Source organism: Coloeus monedula (assembly GCF_965178545.1).
Source record: "Coloeus monedula genome assembly, chromosome: 1".
In the NCBI taxonomy this organism is placed as follows: Eukaryota; Metazoa; Chordata; class Aves; order Passeriformes; family Corvidae; genus Coloeus; species Coloeus monedula.
This window is the reverse complement of record NC_138781.1, coordinates 121875830-121896037: the sequence shown is the minus strand read 5'-3', so window position 1 is coordinate 121896037 and position 20208 is coordinate 121875830. Positions and strand designations below refer to the sequence as shown.

Here is a 20208-nt window from a genome sequence, read left to right as displayed (position 1 = left end):
ACCAGAATTGGTGATGATTTAGGGTAATGTATGGTTTTTCCCCCATGTGGTTGAACAATGATTCAAATGAATCTACATTAATAGAAGCAGCAGGTGTGTCTTTTAGAAGTGAGTAGATGATAAAACTTAACAACTTAATAAAGCCAGTTGGCTATGGGAGATGGGTGTGCATATACAACATGATACCTCATGTGACTAAAATGCCCATTAAAAATATCTGAGTTTTCTGTCTGTACTAATGTCAGGTGCTCAATATATGAAAAATGTCTGTTAGAGATTTTTTTCCTCAATAAACTGCACCATGTTTTAATTTGGGTAGTATGATACTGCAGAAGGAAACCTGTGTTTCTTCTCTGCTCTTGAAAAAACCCAACCCAGTAAAGCCTTACTTCTTTTGCCCTATTTTCTTTTCACCTTGCATGCAGCTCATGAACCAATACTCTCTTGCTTCATTAATGAAGTTTCATCTCAGTCCTTCTTTTTTCATCTCACATTCACACTGATGATAATTTCTGCTCCCCTGCCAGTGCTGCACAGGAAACACAGGTACTGCTGCTGAGCTGGGGATCACTGAAGCACAATGAGCTCCACACCTAGATCAAACCTTGTGGATCAACAGCACAGGATCAAGATGTTATCCTCTTGGGATGCCAGAATTCAGGGAGGTCTGGTCACTGTCTTAAAGTGGACTAGGATGGTAAGCAAAGGGCACTTCTTACCATTATAGCAATGCTATTTGACTGCTTCTGTTACCTTTTCTGATTGCTGTCAGGGATTGCAGACTGTCAGTACTACATTCCCATTTCCCTTCCTGTCACTGATGCAAGTTTTTGGGCCATTGCCTAGAAGAGATCTCTGTAACAGAGGTCCCTTCTGTCCTTTTTTTCCCTTGACAGAATGAATATTCTCTAGTTCCATACATGGCTGTTTTCAAAGGAGAATGAAGAGTCCTTTCATACCCTTGCACTGAGGCATCTTCATGTTAGGGAGAGAATTTCCTCAAACCCTCCATTTTGTATAATTTGCAGTAGGAATTGATGCCACACTTCTTCCTTTATGACAGAAGGGACAGAACTGGGCTCCCTTCCTTATTCAGTGGCTTCCTTATCCTCACTGAGGGTCTCCGTTCCTCTATAGAAGGGGCACAGTGCTCAGTGGTGAGGAGTAAACAAATTCACAGAATGTCTGATGATGGAAGGGACTTCTGGAGATCATCTTGTCCAAATCATCTGCTCAAGCAGGGCTGCCCAGAACAAGGACCATTCAGATGAATACCCTCATGGATGGAGACTCCACAGCCTCCTGGGGCAACCTGTGCAGGGCTTAGTCGTTCTCACAGTGAAACGTGTTTCCTGATGTTCAAAAGGAACCTCCCATGTTTCAGTTTCTGCCCCTCACCACTGGTCTTGTTACTGGGCCCCACTGAAAAGAGCCTGGCTCCACCCTCTTTGCATCTTCCCTTCGGGTATTTGTACACATCTGTGAGATCCCATTGAGCCTGCTCTTCTCTAAGCTGAACAGTCCCAGCTCTCTCAACCTTTCCTCATAGGAGAGACGGTCCAGCACCTTAACCATGGTCGTGACCATTTGTTGGACTCTCTCCAGTACGTCCATGTCTCTCTTGTACTGAAGGAACCCAGATCTGAACCCAGCACCCCAGGTGTGCCCACACCAGAGCTGAGCAGAAGGGCACGATCACGTCCCTCGACTTGTTGGCATTGCTTTGCCTAATGCAGCCCAAGATATCGTTCACCTTCTTTGCGGCAAGGGCACACTGCTGGCTCATGTCTGACCTGATGCCCCACCACGACCCACAGTGGGTGCCACCCACCCAATGCCCAAATGCATTTCCAGACAGGTAGTCCCCCTCCTGTCCCGGCGCCTGGGTTGTTCCTCCCCAGTGGCTGGGCTCTGCCCTTCCCCTTGTTGAAGTTGCTCTCCCTGGGTGACCCCGGGTGCACAGAGCGCCTGTGCCCAGCTGGAGGGGCAGCAGGAGCTGTGGAGACACACACCCACCGGGGCTAGGGAAGCAGCCTGCGGAGGACGCCGAGGAAGCCGCAGGGAGGATCAGGGAGCAGCGTCCCGCCGGGAACGCCCGCTGCCACCTCACCTCTCGCTCGCCGCGCCGCATCGCGCCGCTGGGACAGCGACGGGCTCCCGGTGTCACCCGGCGGCCGCGCCCGGCCCTGCCCCTGCCCCGGCGCTCGCCGACACCCGCGGGCGGGGGCGGAGGGCGGGGGGAGGTCCAGGCGCGGAGCCGAGCGCCGCCAGCCCGGCTCGCCCCGCACACGCTCGCACACCGCACACCCCGCCCGGCCGCTCCCGGGGCGCCCGCCCATGGCTGACAGGAGCCTGATCGAGGGCGCCGAGCCCCTGCCGCGCCGGGAGGAGGCTCCGGAGTGGGGCTACGAGGAAGGTGAGGAGCGGGCGGCGACTCCGCCGGGGAGAAACTTTGTCCGCGGCCCGGGGAGGGGGAGGCGGTGCGGGGATTTCAGCGGCGGAGCGCAGCGGGGTTCGCTCCCCGGCCGTCCCGCAGCCGGAGCAGGTCCATCCCCGCCGGCGGGAGGGCAGCGCGGGGCGGCGGCCGCGGAGCCGCCGGGTCCGGCGGGGCAGCCCCTTCCCTCCCGGGGGCAGCGGCCGGACGGGGTCTGTCTGACCCGCAGCGCGTGCTGCCGGGTGCCTCCGTAACCACTTTTCCCTTGTGCTTCAGGAGTGGAGTGGGGGCTGATTTTCCCCGATGCTAACGGGGAGTACCAGTCGCCCATTAACTTGAACTCGAGAGAAGCTAAATATGACCCCTCGCTCCTGGAAGTGCGTTTGTCACCGAACTACGTGGTGTGTCGTGACTGTGAAGTGATCAATGACGGGCATTCGATTCAGATTGCCCTGAAGTCAAAATCAGGTATGCCGAAACATGGCCTTGGTTTTCCCGGCTAAAGCTTGTGTTGCCTGAAGACTCACTGTACTTATGTCCTGGAGTGTAGGAAAAGCAGCTTTTCCCAGCAGCGAGCAGTTGTGCCCATTCAGCATGGACTATGCCCGGTGAGAGTGTTGCTGTTGACTTTTGTAGGAAGAGGAGCAAGTGTTGCAATGGGAGTTGCAGATTTTGATGCCAGACTGGATGGTCAGTCAGATTGCTTTGAAGCATGTCCAGAATTTTCTCTTGTGATGGTGGTATCCAATTCACCGGCATTAGCAGCTGTCTGCATTCAGAAGCAGTACAGACTATTGCTAAGACAGTGGAGTGCCAAACTGTTCTGTACAGCTGACAAGATTTGTTCATGGTTCAAAGACCATGTAAGTTAAAAGTGCTTTTTCCCATTAATTTGAGTGGGTTCTGAATACTAAGTACGGAATTGGACAGCTTAAGATAAATACACCAGTTAAACATGCTCACAATATTGATGAGGACCAAGTAGAAGGCAGTCCTCATTTCTTAAACAGTGACATTTTTGGTGTCCCTCATCAAATATGATTTAGAAGCAAATAATAAACAATTCCAACATAAGTGAAATTGCAATATCTTACTCAGACCTTTCATCTGGGTAAAATATTCTATATGAAGGAGACAAGAAAGTAGGGAGAAAAAAGTCCATTTTGCTTTCCAGCACTGCAGTAGTTCTTACCATGTGTTTGGAAGAACCTCCATGTTATTTCAACCAGTCTTAGCTAGTAACAGCCCTTTGGGGGCATTTAAACAGCTGAACATTGTCAAACCATGAGACATTCCAACTTTTGTTTCCTTCTGAGAACTCAGTAATACTGGGAACTACAGCTGTGCTAAGTGAGGGAGTCAGTTCAGTTTTACACAGTTTTTTAGAAAGGAAGGGTTTGTTATTTTAATAATGATGCTTTCCTTTATAATTTCCTTTTGATGATAATTTCCCTGTATTTTTCAACACAGAACATTTATGTCCACGTAATTTTGCAGATTTGCAATAAAAGCGAGATGTTGTACTTCCAGTCAGTTTTACTGCCTTCTTCAGAAGCAGAGCTCTTTCCCAAGGGATAAGGTTCTCCCTGCAGGATCAGAAATTCTTGAATTCTCCTGTGGAGGAAGTGAGAGTGACCACAAATGACCTCATCACTTGCATGCCAAAATGCAACTCCTTCCATCCTACCTTTCCCAAGGGCAGTTTGAAACTTAGTAGCGATAATTAATGAGATGGGACCAGCACACCTAAATGCCTTTGCAAAACCATTAAGAGAATTAGAAAAAATGAAAGACTTCTTTTTACACTTGAATGCAGTGTGATGCCAGACAGATGAGTCTTAAATGATAAGAAAATGTGAAATAGAGAAAGTTTATGACTGAAGTATGGAATTATGATTTAGGAAATCTTGGTTTAGTTTCAGCTTTTCCTTAGATTTCATGTTCTGTAATTTCCCATTCTCTATTTGTAAACTGGGAATAATTTGAGAGGGAAAAGACAACATTTCTTAAACCTACCAAGAGGAGAAAAGAGTTAATAAGCTGTGTTTGAACCTGGCCTAGTATTCTGGCCATTTTTCATGTATTGCAGAAACTCCTGCAGTTTCTTTTCCTCACAGGGGATCTCTGATGACAAATCCATTTAGCCACATTATTTTGATGGGAACTATTGAGCACTGAATGCCTTTGGAACTCTGTCCAATTAATGTACAAGAGATCCTCATCTACTGTAATTTTAACAGTCAAAGAAAAAGTTCTTTATGGAAAAAAGTAAACTGATTAAAATACACATTAAAAATAAATTTGTCATTACTGTGATTGATTTTATCCTTTAATTTGAGACACACAGTCCATATGGAATTCCCAAATCCTTCTCACTATTTAATTGCAAACATTTTCACAGCTGCTTTCATTTTGATGATGGAATATGTGTTGTGCATTAGGTGGAAGAACCATGACCAGCTATGAAACAGTTTTATCATGGGATCAAGTATCCTGACTGAAGCCTTGGAAATAAATTCTTTGAAGTTCTTGGAGATCCAGAACTACATCATATAGAGAACATTTGTTTTCGTTACAGTTTTTCTCAGAGCAATATTTTAAAACAGAGAAAATGCCCAATTTTCCTAATTGAGATGATGATGACTTATATTATCCTAATTGAGCCCTAATTGAGTACCATGATTCTTTTCATTTGTCCAGATTTCTTAAATACTTCAATGCGTTGTTTCCCTGAGTGTTCACCAGATTTGTAGATTTCCCCTCTAGGAGATATAAGTATAGATAGAATACAGATAAGGTTAAGATGCAAATCTGAATCTATAACTACATTTAGAACATTTCATTTTAGAAACTCTAATGGCTGTTAGATTAGTTATGAAGAATTATTAAAAGGATTAATTGGAATATTTGACTTTTTTTTCCCCTCCAACATAATTGTTTATGAAAACCATAATTGATCTGTTTTCTTTCAGTTTTTTTATAGTTCCATACCTTTGGTTTTATGTTTGTACAGTTGTAATATGGTTCAATTGCTAACTTATGTTTTAGTATTACACTACATCTTGTGCTCCAAACTCAGGCTGTATAGTTTGTGTGTCAAAATAGCTATATATTATGGAACCAAATCCCTAAGGCTCTATTTCATGCAGTTATATAATCCTTATCAATTATCAGAGATTGTAAAAGATTAATTCCAAGTCTATGAAATGTAAGCGGAATTTAATGGATTCTGGGGAAGACTGTGAATGCCCTTAAATAAAACTCAGCCCTGCCTAGAAGCCCGTATTCAATGATTTTAGTGGGAAGTTACCTCCAGCTTGTGGTGTAATATTTGATCTAAAGCAGATTCAGAAATCCCTGGGCAAAATGTTCCCGTTGATTAATTCCATAGCAGATTGGGCCTCACAACTGCTTGCTTTTACTACTTATGGTGGAAGTCTTTATTAATGCAAAAGTACTGAGCTGCTATGTAAAATTTTTTGTGCGTGTGTTGCGATTGTGGACAGATGCTTTTAAGAAATTCCAGATGTTTAAAAAAATGGAGTAAGGAAAGGCCTTGTTTGCCTAGAAGCTGTTTTTAAGTAAATGAGGCATGTTTTTTTGCTCCAGTGAATAGGTTTGATTATATTTTGGTATGGAGGAATTCTGTATCTCAGAAGCCTGACAGGTGGCATATGACTGAACGCCTTTACCTAGCAAAATATTTGCAATCAAAAGTTTTCTATCTATTTCTGTGACCCATAGTAAATATAGGTGATGGAGAGTAAGCATTTGGACAGCCTGGAGGTAACTTCCCAGTTCAATTCAGAACCCCTGCCATCTGTTTAGAGTACATGGTTAATGTCTTGATTAGACCAATAAACATTCCCTCTTCTGACTGGTAAAGGCATAATTTTTTTATTTGGTGTTCTGCCTCATAAAACAAAGAGTTCAGTATGACAGCAGTTTTACTGTTTTTCATAACTGCCTCAGTTCATGTTCTGTACCTGCAAGGTTCTTCAGAAGTAATGATGACAAGTCTGTCAACTTAACTCTTCTCCTCTCTGGTACCACTAATAATGTAGAAGACTGCCACAATCTCTTTGTTGTATTTGGAGAATATATTCAGTGGCTTGTCTGCTTTGAAAGACAAGTTGTTTACCACTTATCTTCTTTCCCAGTGTTAACAGGGGGCCCATTACCTCGGGGACATGAGTTTGAACTACATGATGTTCGATTTCATTGGGGGAGAGAAAACCAGCGTGGTTCTGAACACACGGTTAATTTTAAGGCCTTTCCCATGGAGGTAAGAGTGCACTGCACTGTATAACACCCATGAAATGCAAAAGATTTTATTTCATAGCCTGAATTCTTGGTAACCCAAAAGCAATTTCCTTTTATCTCAGCATGCTTTCTGTTTCTACTGCAAAGCTATCTTCCTGAGGTGTGCTTTAATGCAGGTAAATTAGGATATGCATCTGGAATAGAATGCCTCCAGCACTCATCACATTGTATGATTAATTGGTCGTAAAGTTAACTTGCAGAATTATTAACTTCTTATTAGTGTTCTAACAAGATCTGCCATTTCAACACTTCCTATGTCACCTTGACTAATAGCTGTAGATGGGGACAACTAGCCACTGGAAATATTTCCAAGGTGAGTAATAACAATTTAGGTCAATTTGGAGTAAGTGTAGAGCAATTTGTTCATGAAACAGCTTTACACACTTGAAAATTGAAGATTATGTGATGGTCCTGTGTATGTTCTGCAAGATCTCGAAGAAGCACAAGATTTTGAAATAAAAGCAAAGTGATAACAGAGTCTTAAAAAATTCAGCTGCTCATGGGGTTCGTGTCATAGGCAACACAATGTGCTTGGTCCTATTTCTCCTGCCCTCCAGCAGTGGTTTGTCATATTACTTCACTTCCCACTGTCCCATTGCTTACACCTGTCAAGGAATGGCTTGGACTATCCCTTAGATCCTGGGCTGCAAGACTAGTTTTAGCAGATACCAACCCTGATGTTTGATGATTTCAGCTTTGCATCTTTTATTTCATTTGTTGTGCACTATTTGTTTTAAAGAAAGTCAAGATTTTTCAGAGTTCTTTAAGTTATTTTTGCCTTATTTATCTATCATAATCCCTCATGAATCTGAAACTGTTTCTTTTTTTCACTGTGCTCAGTGCTAGGAAATTTATTATTGTAGTGTTCATGAGTGCCTGACTACTGGAATAGAACTGTCTTATGGAAAAGAATATAAAGATATTAAAGAATATTAAAGCAACTACTACAGAACTAAGTGTAAAAATCTTGTGGCCTTAAATCATCAGTCTAATTCTTAGGGATGTTCAAATAGTTTCTTTCAGAGTTATGGGTCAAATTCTGGTCTCTGTTATTTGCTATTTTGTGCTGGTCCATCACAACTCCCCATATATTTACTCATAGGGGCTTTCCAGGTTGAATTGAGTCAGATCATAGAATCATTTAGATTGGAAAAGACTTTTAAGGTCAAAAAGTCCAACCGGAAACCTAATACTGCCACAGTCCTCCCCTAAACCATCTCCATAAGTGCCACATCTGTGTGTAGATCCCCTCTGCATGTTGATTCTAGGCAGGTCCTGGAAATGCAGAATTGCTTGAATGGGTAAGACTCATCAACCAAAGGGAAGACAAGGGAATGACTTCTGCATCCTGGTTACCTGGCATAATATATACATTATGATTTATATGGGCAGTAAGACCTTCAGGATACAGCAGTGTTCCCCTGAGGCTGGAAGTAGCCAGTTCATTATGAAACAGCTCTGCTTAGTGCTTTTCTTCGAGGCTGATCCGGCATGTGGTGGTCGGGAAATATTGAGATGAACTATGCTGAGCACTGTACTTGGGAGTCTATCAGGGTTTCCTGTCTCTTTGTTTATTAAGGGTCACTTGAAACAGTCTTGGTGCTATTTGGGAACAGTCTACTGATAATCTGCAGAAAACCTAGAATTATCTACTCCAGATCAGTCCAGAGAAAAATAAGCTTCACCCAGAGATAGAAAACAACAAACTTAATAAGTCATGAAGGGATTTCATCCTTCACCTACTTTAAAAGCAGTACAACAGCTGCACAAACAGAAGTCTGGCACAGTTGAAGAACATCACCTGGAGGTGAGCAAGCCAGTGTTTTTCTGTTTCCTGCATCTAAGCAGCTTTCAACTAAACTAATTTCCAAGAAATAATTACTGATGCAAAAATTCTCTAGCAGAAAAAACCTGATTCATAATGCACTTTAAGTACAGTGTGAATGTTTCATTTTGTAAACAGAAAAATTCTTATGGTAGAAAATGGCCAGTTCATCACCTTTTTCCCCAAGCTGCAAGAAAGTGGAGAGCACTTTGTTTGACAGATAAACTGCATTTCCTTCTGCTGCATGCACAAAGGGCTGTTATATTAATTCCTTCTCAAATTGTCCAGATCAAATATTATACTTGAGCAATAATAAAATGGGTGCTTGTAGCCACTGTGAATGTTTATGTAGTACACCTGAGACTCCAGAATGGAAACTTTACTGTTTCCATTCCAGGAATAGTCTTTTCTTTTTTTTTTTTTTTGTACAATGGCTTAGATCAATGGACCAGGAAATCTTATTCTCTTAGCTTTTGACATTGGCATTTGTTGGAAATATTCTGAGTGTATATTTGCCTTGATTTTCACTGGGTTTCACAGATTCACAGAATATCCTCATTTGGAAGGGACGCACATCACTCAATGAAGGGATTATCAAGTCCAGCTCTTAAATAAATGACCCATATGAGGATTGATCCCACAATCTTGGTGTTATAAGTACCATGCTCTAATCAGCTGAGCTAAGTTTGTTGGTTACTGAACACAAACAGCAATTGATGCCTATTTTGGCTACATCCAAGCAATCTGGTGTAGTTTAGGCTTTTGTACAAAATAAGCTGGCATTTGTTTGTGAATCAGTGCATGCCTAGAAATATGTTGAGCACCAAGTGCATATGTCTGGGTCTTTTTCAAGTGTAACAAATCTAGTAGGACATTTTCCTAAGGAACTAGAAATTATTTCCATGGCAAATGATAAGGGTTCTCCTCTCTTTATGAGAGGAAAACAAGGGAATAAGCAGTTATATGAAAATGGAAGTGCTCGATTTAAGTGGGTACATTAACAACACAACAGCTTGTCCTAGATTATACACTCTGCTGTGCAAAACCTGAGCAGTCCTACAGAAATCAGCTTTTAGTTTGAAGAGATCTGAGATGACTATCTAAGACTAATTATTGACTGGAGCAGCAGTCTGGTTTTTTTAGGGCTGAGGACCCTACAGCTTTATTTTATTACACTGGACAAAATAGTTGTGTAACAGCTTCAGATTATCAGTGTAATGACCTTTGTAAAAGATGACTTTGAAAAAGAGAGTAGTTTTTCAAAGTTTGGAAGACCAATCTTCAATTGCTTCCTTACTCTCTTCATCTTTGGGACCATAGCTTCTTTTATAGACGTTAGGCAATATCCTGTATTAGTTGGGTAATATCCCATGTTTCTAAGTGCAAAAATCCATTACTTCTTACTACACAGCTGGGGCCTTTGCATGTAGTTAGTATATATAGGTTGATGGGGAATTTGGTTAGACTAAAAAGCTTGTGTAACCTCTGGAATAGCTTCTTGAACTAATACATATTGTTGCAAAATGTTGTTCATGTGGCTTGGAGGCTGAGTTGTTTTTTAATTTTTATATGAGGTTCAGCAAAGATGTGCTTTCCACCTTCCTTGACTGAAGACACCAGAATGTAGACAGTGATATGCCAGTGTTTTAATTTTCACTGGAAATTCTGTGTTTGCAGTAAGTCTGGAAACCAGGACAAAACAATAAATAGTTGTCAAAAGTAAGTACTGCAACACCTGTTTTTAAACCAAGGAAAAGCAGAGTGCTGTACGTACTGATACTCCTCTCTCTTTCCCATGGAAACAAGAGCATGAAGGCTCTTCTTGCCCTTTGGCCAGAAATTGGAAGGAAACATTTGTGTGCCTTTCTCCAGAAATCCTTCTCACTGAGTACTTCTACTGCATGTAAAGCAGTGCTACTTTGCCTCTTGGCCAAAGTAAAATTGACCACGACATATGCTAAATGTTTAGTAATGGTCTTAACATTGAGAGACTGTTTCTTGCCAGCAAATGGAACAGGGTACCAAATATCTCTGCTTTACAGTACAAATTTCCACAGAGCAGTGACGTCCACATTTGCACATGTGATTTACCTGAAGCTGATTTAGGTGTAGGATAGAGAGGAAACCATTTGGCATCTTTATTCTTCTCCTTGATGCCAAGGGTATGGGTTGGAGAAGAAGGAAAAGCAAATGAAGAAGTAATGAAGCTGACTCTTTCCCTTACCTCTTTCCCTTATATAACAGGGAGATAGAGGAGGGCAGGAATTGCAAATTTCTGCTATTTATTTTTATTGTTAACAAACTGAAATGGGAGCAAAAATGAGTTCCCATTGTATCTGATCTCTGTATAAACACAGCATATTATAGTGCTGGGCTGAATGAAAAGTCAAAAAAGAAATGAAAGCCAGCAGGAGAAAGTAAAACACATGATAACATCAATACTGGTTTATGGAAAAAAAAAATGTTTTCACTACTTCTGAAATGAAGGGAAACAGGGAGAAATATGCCTTAAAGTTGCCTCTTCCTCTTAGTTACTCAAGTGGTGATGTGACCAAAGGCACAAACTGACCACAATGGCACAGTTTTTTCCAGGCCGCTGCTCTGAAATAAAACTGTATCAGGGAAAATAAAAAGGTTCCTTTCACCACTTGCAATATAACCAGGAGGATAATTCTCTGTAATCCATCCTCTTTAAAATGTAGGATTACATTAGCTGTGAACCCTATGAAAGCTCTCAGTAGAAGTGGGCTGGCAGAAAATAATTTAAAAAATGTTTCCAAGATGTCCAGGAAGATTAAAAACTATTATTGTCCGTCCTACATTTTTTGAGTAGAACAGAAGAAAATCTAGTTGCTGGAAGGACCAGAATCAGTTCTGGACAGGAATAAAAGCTGTTCCTTTCTGTTGCATAACAAAGAGCAGACTAATTAATTCAGTAGACTCTTTAAGAGTAACTGAAATACCTGCTGCAATGAAGGTAACATTATGCAAAACACATATGCTACCCTCAATTTGATTTAAACCATGAAGTGTTCCTTTCTTAACGAGCAATGGTGCCTAAAGTACTCATCTAACAGAGTTAAAGCTTTAGGGCTTCCGGTTAGGCTGTTAACATTGCACTTACCTACTAAAGTCTTTACAGTCTTCAGCATGAGGTTTTCTCTGTGCCTTGCTCTGAAATCAGATATCTGCAGATAGTACACCCCTTTTCTGGCATTTCTTGAGGGAAGGTATCATGCTTTCAACACAGAAATTTATTTTTTTGCCAACTTTTATTATTCTTTTCCAATGCTGTTTAACCTTGCCATCTCTTTTAATCATTTTCTTATTACCTTATCTGGGCTAAAAAATGAAGCTAAAATATTTGTAACTGTAATGGAAGGCCTGGGAAACAGTGTGCTTGCCAGCGTGTCTCTCCCTCTTTATTCAGAGACCTACAAGCTGCAGAAAGACTGGGTAGGTGTGAATGGCAAACAGAATTTAAACCATGATGACAGCAATTTCTTTAATAGGACTATGATCCAAGTAATAAACTCTAAAAGATAAACAGAGGAGTAAATCCTGTTGCTTTAGTTGGTTGCATTGATTGCCTGCTTGTGGAAAAAAATAATTAATTCCACTCATGTTGGCAGCACAAGACCTTTGAATGAAGGATATCTTGCCTAGGCACTCATGAATTTAACAGGAGGCAAAAAGAACAGATTCCAGAAGAGTTTACATAGCATCATTCTGAGGTCTGGAACTCTGCTCAGAAATTGTCCAAGTTTTCTGGCGGAAAATTAACTTGTTACTAATAGTCTTGGATGATCTTCTAAATTTTGGAATCATTGCAGGTGAACACTCTTAGCTGTGATTAAACACAGTGTGCCTTATAAGGAAATGATGACATTCGTGTAATAGCGATATCCTTGACAGGTTATGAATAAGAGTAATAATTGTTTAAAGTAGATATTTTCATTGGACAGTATCTAATTTTTGAGGACAGAATTGTGGAAAAACACAGGAAAATCATGCCAATATTTAAACAGATGTTTCCAGTTTTGTTTTCTAAATCTCAGTGATTTCTACAAAAGCAATTTTTTACATGTTGTGTGGATGCCATTGAGGAATGTAACAATAATGCTTAGCTTTACACTGTTCACTCCATGGACAAAATTTGTCTTAGCACCAGTTCCAGGACTGTCAGTGAATTGTGTTATGTGGGATCCTAGCCCCAAATGTGCATGTGTTTAAGTATTTTTCTGCATTTTTCTATGTACCATACACTCTGCAATCCTCTAATTGATGTGACTTCTGTTGGGATTTTTTGTAGTGGGACAAAACTGTGAGATCTTTGTCTCCTCCCAATATACAGGGAAACATGAAACCAGCAATGAGATAAAGAAAAAATTACCATCATTGTAAAAGCACACATGATCAGCTTATGACTCCTGAGATTGCTAGTGCTTTAAGTTCTTTCAGTGTTATATTTTTATTGTTGTTGAAGGTTAATTTGACCTAAGTAGGCACATGCAGTCTCCGGAGTATACTTTTTTTTTGGGTAATTTGCCATTATGAGCTTTGATTGTCCCTTGTTTTGCGCACTCACGTATAGTTTTAATTTTCAGGGATGCACCTCTGTGCTTTCTATTGTGAATTCTTGAAAGTAGGTGCAAAAATGGGCTGATGTAGTAGCACAAACATGGTTTTATCTTGTCTAACACCTGAAAAAAATTTAAGTTAAGCCCTGTGGAAAAAGGTACACTTCTTTAGAGGTAGCAAATGTGATTTCCCTTCTGTGTAAAATCTACAATATATTTATTGGATTGTGGAAGATACACAAGCTGACACACACCAGGTCAAAGAAGAGTGGTGTTAACAGTGTGTACTGAAGCCTCTTTATCTTTGTGTCTGTTTTTTAAGAGTGATTTGAGTTTTGTGTGGAGAAGCTTTGTGGCCCATATGCACCTAAACCACTTTTGAGGTGGTAGTTGCAACTGTCTGTGATTTGTAACTTCTACCAAGATGGAGAATTTCAGTATTCATTGAAGAAATAGAGTTCAAACTCAAAATGACTGAGCAGAATAGGACAAACTAATAGGAAAAAATTTGCAAGTGAAGAAAAGTTGGGTGAAGGAAGAGAGAATGTGAAGAAAATGAGGAGCGACTGAAGAGAGCAACCCTTCTCTGGGCTCCCTGTTCCACCTAATCTCAGTTTATTGGTTTAATTCTTCCAGAAGCTCAAGTAGTTGTGTTCTGCCTGTAATAGAGGTTTTGCATCAAATTTTCTTGCAGCCCTACTGGGCTAAGATAAGATGTTCAGTTGTAGCCTGTTTGGCGGCACTGCATCCTTGTGGAGACAGGTGTGTAACCTTGGACAGAAGAGCTCTTAGCATACCCTGTCTGTGGTAGCAACAATATAGACTCTGACACTTTTAAAAAATATGTGATTCTTTTCCATTCCTTGAGCAGATTTGCAGCTTTGCCTTCTCCTTACTCTACTTTCTTACACAATTGTCTTGCTGACAGTGCCTGTATGTGTGGATATAGAGGGTGCTACCAGACAACCCTTACAGAAAACTGTCCCCAACTCTAGCAGAATGGCTGCTTATGTAGCTTATGTACTTATTTCTGCTGTGAGAGAAGACCTTGTGTAGCCTATTAGAAGAGGGGACTTCAGAAGAGGATTTAAACCTATTTTGGAGCTCAACAAGTTTGCTGTTCAAGTCTTTGCCACTTTTCTTGGCTGTGTGCCCTTGCTGTGATTTGCTGCAGCTGTACATAATTTTCTAACTTCTGCCATGATCTTTGCTGGCATTCTGCATGTATTTTGCTTCAGTTTCCTGCTGTCTTGGTTTTCCTATTTGGTTTTCTTTGGCACTTTGCCCTAACCACTAGGCCTAGCTGTTTTGCTATCTAAAACTTATCACTTGTTGAAGAAGGGGAAAGGAGAGTCCTTATTTTGTTGTTTTCCATGCTGCATGCTTGGGTCAGGACCAGTTCCTAGACTGGCCCCAATGTATAAGTAAATACTCTAAAAAAAAGAAGTAATAGCTTTCTGATGATAACCCCAAATTTTGTGTTATTTGTGCTAATGGTGCACTCATGGCCCTCAAGAGGTATAGGATGAAACTTGTAGATCATCTAAGAGCTGAAAACCTTGGGAGGCTTCCACAAGTATTTGCTGTTATGCCTGAGTGCGTCACAAGCACAAATAATGTAATCCTTAAAACATCAGTGCAAAGGAGATGAGTTCTGCTATTGCCAAGGAACTGGTTGAAAACAAGTTCAAAGGGATTAAATTGTTTGGCCATGGTCACACATGAGGGAGAACTGACTCATGATTCCTAGATGCTCAAATTCTAGTAAGACTTTCAGACACTGTAGTGTTGGAAAACCAAACTTGGGTTGTAAATCCGGGTTCAGTAATTTAACCACAGGGCTATCTGATGCCCTAGTCCATAGACCACACTGTTGTCAATGAGATACTGATCATTCCTGCCTTTTTACTGTTCCATCATTCAGCCATGTAATGAACCGAACTGGGGAACAGCTAAAGTTTAGCAAAGTTGGTGGAGTACATGGAACTATGGAAGGGGAGAAAAGGATAGCACACTATTATGCAATCCATAACACTGAAATTCAAGAGAAAACTGTTGGAGAAGCATAACAAAGTTTATTATTTCAAAGGAAGTTTAGCCAACGTTACAGGAAAAAAAAACCTGACTGAGTTTCCTAGAGGAGTGTGCTATGGAAGAACCACTGCTCACTGGATAACAGTCAAGATTATGACTTAAGAAGATAATATGCAGCTGCACATTCTCATATCTTAAGACAGACCATTACCTTTGAAACACAGAGAACTTTGGGATTCAAATCAGTTATTAACAAAACTTGGCAAATTAACAGGGAGGGAGTGTTTTCTGCCTTCATGAGACAATCTACCATTGAAAATTAAATTGGTGGTTTAAAACCTTCCACATACAGACAGTCTGGTTTTAAATCCAAGACAACAGATTGCAGGCAACACTTTGGAACTGGACATGCTTTTATTAAATGCTTAGTCATATAAATAACACTTCCAGAATTAAATACTTAACCTATAGGTCTGTGTTTTCTGTCTTCTTGATGATATTGCTAGTCTGTAATATCATCAACTGTCCATCAAGGTCCGGTCTTTTTTCCAAGCCTCACCCTATCTAACTATGGAGCTACAAAAGCACATGCAGACACACACATGCACACCCTCAGGCTGGCAAGAACCCAGACTGAAGGTATGCTGGAGAGTCCTGTAGTAAAACCTTTGCTTTTTCCTTCCTGGCTTTCATATTTCAAAGGAAGGAAAAAGAAGGGCCTGAAAGTATATTTGTTTCTGTTAGCACAGGTAAAGGCAGACCCAGGGCACTTCAGCCTAAATGTTTGCTGGGGCCAAACATGGTATCAGGGAACAATAAGCTGCTGTGGTGCTCCTTGCTTCACACACTGAGCAGAAACTTGGCACAGTGAAGAGCCTGACCAATGAATCTGACAGTAATAACTGTGTAGCTGTTTAGTTTCTTACTATTAGGTTGATATTGAAAGTTGGCAGCATAGAGACAGGGATATTTGGCCTTTTTCAGTCCTTTCCTTAGCTTGTATACTTACATTACTGTTAGAAAAATGTTAATTTTGATTAATTCCTGTTTTATTTTAATCTCCTGTGTGTGCCAGTAGACACAAGCTGTGCTTGTAATTTCAAAAGTGAAGAAAAAATAAATACACACAGATGACAAATTATGTATCCTCAGTTTCCCCTACACCCTATGATGGTTTTGCCAATGATTTTCCTAAGAAATAGGCAAGTTGCAGTTGCATTAACCATGAATATTCTTCTTTTGTTTATTATTTTTTTAAACCTTTTGGCTTCTTTTCCCAGAACAGAAAGAAGAGCACTTGTTGGATTTTTATGGTTCCCATTACTTTTCTTTTTAGCTTACTGTTTGTAGCTGTTGTGTTTTGAGTTTTTCCATGTACATCAGTACTTCCTGCTGTTAATTTCATTTTTTTAATGGACCAGTAGTTCTTTGTGTAAAATGAAATGAGGATGCTGTGTGTGATTAGACTTTTCAAAGGGAACAGAGATTCCTGTTTAATATTAGATGTTGCAATGTTTTTATTATTCTGTTATGTCGATCCTTCTTTAGTGAGTTCACCAAAAGAAACTGCAATAATGTTTCCTGAGATGCTGAAAATAATTCAATAGTCCCACCATTCATTACCTTTTGAGTGGCACATCTGAAGGTATGCCACACAATTGCTTAGACTACTTCTGCTTTCACTTGGCTGGCTCATTTGGAAAGAGAATGGATTTTGGAAGGTGTCTTTGCAGTCCTTCCTGTTAAGATACAACAAAACCCCCTTTTTTTACAGCAGTTCTTCTTTCTTTCAAAAATGTTCATGGAGAGGGGAGCACCAGTCAGCAAAGGTTCTGGACTATCCTGGTGTCCCAGTCAAGCATTTGTTCAGCATGTTTTAGCAGTGAATTTAGCTTTTGACCTGAAACATGTAGTGTCTCACACTGAGATTGCAAAGTTGTTTAAACAGTATCTCCAGGATACCTTGTGCTCTGCTCCATCTTGATTTATGTGCACCTAATTTCTCTGATCTTAGATTACAAACTTCTTTGTTCAGGGAATGTCATCTTGTTCTGAACATACTTGGAGCCTGACGATTAATGCGCAGACTAGATCTGCTCGATCTTTAACACTTTCAATAAATTATAACAAGCAGAAGTTCAGCAGAAACTGTGCTTTCTCTTCTACATTATATTAGTCAGGAGATTTTTAATGCTAACAGTGTTGTCATCTGTTTTCATTGGCACTGCTTTCAGTTGTGTCTCTTAGTGGTGAAATTAGTGTTGTTTTCACAGATAGGCAGAATTCTCTATATGTAATTTTTTCATTACAATCATCTGTGTATGGAATTTTAAAGAGGATTTAAATTGTACTGAAATTCAGTGGCAATTTGGCACCTATCCACTATAGAAGCCTTGAAAAATTCAAGTCTGGAAGTATAAACCAAGTGCACTTATTTATAACCTAATGACATTCTCATCCTCTTCTTCTTCATTTTGCCCAGAGTTCATGATCTAGTAATTTTCTTCTATTTGCATTTTCATTTTCAATGGAAGCATGTTTACTTTGACTGAACTTGTAATGTTTAACCATGAAGACTTTGTTACTTTATGGGTATTTGTTTCTTTGTTTTGTGGCATGAAGTATGTACACTTACTCTTGCTTCTCCTAAGATATTTTCAAGCAGCCTGTGTATCAATTCCACTAACTTTATTTTCCTAAACCTCTCCTTCAAGCTGTTAATAACTAACTTTCTGGTTTTTTAATCACTTTTCTGTAAGCTGTGTGCCCTGGTCATATCCTTGGTTTGGTCTCCTTGTGAGGATTTTGAACTTAATTACTCTATGTTATGGTCACTGCCAACAGCTTAGTCAATTGCTTCCTGAAACAACTCAGTGCCAGGTGAAGTATCAACTCATAAATTCTTGTGCACATGTAAAATAGCAAGACACAAATTTCCACATTTTGTTCTCCTGAGATGTTGCTTACGCAATATTTGTGCTGTTGAAATTACACATCATTATTGTACAATTAGACTGTGTTGCCTTCCATTATTACTAGCTGAAATCCTCAGCTTCGTTTCATCCCCCTCAATCCAGGGAAAAGCCTTCATGCTGGTCCTAGTTAGGTAGCCAGAGTTTGCCATTTTTACTGTTCCCTACTCCACTTTTATGGCATGTTGTGACTGTAACTGGAATATACTGATCCCTGGAAAACTTGGGTGAGTCCAGGAGAACATTTCTTATCTCCACAATCTTTAGCAGAGAAATTCTAAAATTAATTCTGCTTTAATTTACCTTAGAGATACAGATTTATCCCTGAGATGGTGTTTATGTAGAATCAAAAGGGAGTTTCAGCTACGCTCTTTCTCAGCAGTGACAGAAAAAAATTTCTCAAAATCCTGGAGAGATTTGTTGAGAGGTGCCTTCTATCCTGTAATATTATTAGACTAAGCAGACTTTTCTGGAGCTTGTAATTGCTGGTTGCACAGCTAACAAGGAATAGCTGTATATCCTAGTTCTGAGCAAGGAACAAAGGTTACTACAAGATTAATTTACACATGATGCATCATGCCCTGAAGAAAGAAGCTTTTGTAATAATTAGCCTCTCAGTCAAGAGTGTAGAGAGTGGAAAAAATGCAATGGGTGATTGTGCCAGCTGCATAGATTCAAGCAAGCCCACTGAAGATTGTGTCCCAATCAGATATTCTAATAGATCTAAAGAGGAATTATTTAAAAATTATGGTCTTCTACTGTGCATAGAGCACAAACAAGAGCCTGTTAAACAGAAGAATCCTTTATGCCAGAAGCTCTTGCCATATGGGCTATGGCTGCCAATTAAGTTGAGGCAGGACCTACATCCAGGTTGGGCAGGTGTTTCATGTTGCCTCTTGCTGCCTGAGCTGCCAGTGGTTTTCTCAGGCCCCTGTAGAGCCTGCTTCTGGTGCCAGGGGTTCAGGACACTTTCTGCTATTGGCACATTTCCCCTAGACTCTTATGGAGCGTGAGCTTGGTGCTCTGTTCCAAACTGCCTGACTTAGCCAGTGGACACACAGCACATTGAATAGTGTTTTATAGGGATCCCAATAGCAAATTAGGGTTTCAGTAGTTTAGCAGTAAGTATTCATAAAGAAAGGAATTATAGCATATGAGCTGCTTTTTATGGCAGCAGGACATTCCAGACTGAGCAGGTTTACAGCAAATTCGTGACATTAAGATCATACAAGAGTGCAGAAATGTTGGAGCAGAGTCTTTCTTCTCCTCTTACCATTAATCAGATACGTCATAACAGATGATGAACTGTGATTTATTTCAGAATGTATTCCTGTAAGGAATTAGCCTGTGTCATGTTTGGTCTGACATTTGGGTGACACAAGGACACCAGCATGTCACAGTAAGGGACAGAGCTAGTAGCAACTTTCCTGACATTGTAAGAGTTGGGCAAGCTTAGTTGAAAGTAAGCTTAGGTGAAACATGGCCATTCACACTGGTGGATGACTGAGGAGGTCTGAGATAGAGGCATCATTCAGGAGGCAATCAAGAGATGCTAATCTGGCAGTCACAGACCATTCATGCCTGGGTTCCCCAACAGAGAATCCTGAGGAGTGTGAAAGAACAAGAGGCAAGGGACACAGGTTGCAACAGGAGAGATTCTGATTAGGTAGAAGGAGAAATAAATTATGGGGAAGGTCAAGCAAGAACAGGTTATCTAGAGACCTCCATCGTTGGAGATATGCAAAACTTAGTTGGACAAGGACCTGAACAACCTGACCTGACTTTGAATTAGTAGCTAACTTTGAAGTTGGTGCTGCTGCGAAACACCTGAACTTCAGAGGTTACTTCCAACATAAATTATCCTGTCATTATATATTTTATGTGTGAGCTGGGAAAGTAAGGTCATCAGCAGAGCTTAAAAGATCATTTTTGCTCTCAGTGAGTTTAAGACCCTGCAGATTTCCACAGAGTAGTCAGTGCCCCAGACAGGGAAAAATGTACATTTTTGTAACTGTGTTTTTTATTGAGAGACACTGGTTT

At 40.5% G+C, this 20208-nt stretch overlaps 1 protein-coding gene across 1 annotated transcript in view; it reads left to right on the top strand.

The window, feature by feature from the left end:
- Positions 1-2305: 2305 nt before the first annotated feature.
- The window catches only part of CA8 (carbonic anhydrase 8), a 46225-nt gene continuing 28322 nt past the window's right edge, over positions 2306-20208 (top strand). The window contains exons 1-3 of the mRNA XM_082278670.1: positions 2306-2416; positions 2711-2902; positions 6595-6719. Of these exons, the coding sequence (XP_082134796.1) occupies positions 2338-2416; positions 2711-2902; positions 6595-6719 (396 nt within the window). The 5' untranslated portion in view covers positions 2306-2337. The remainder of the gene's footprint in view (positions 2417-2710; positions 2903-6594; positions 6720-20208) is intronic.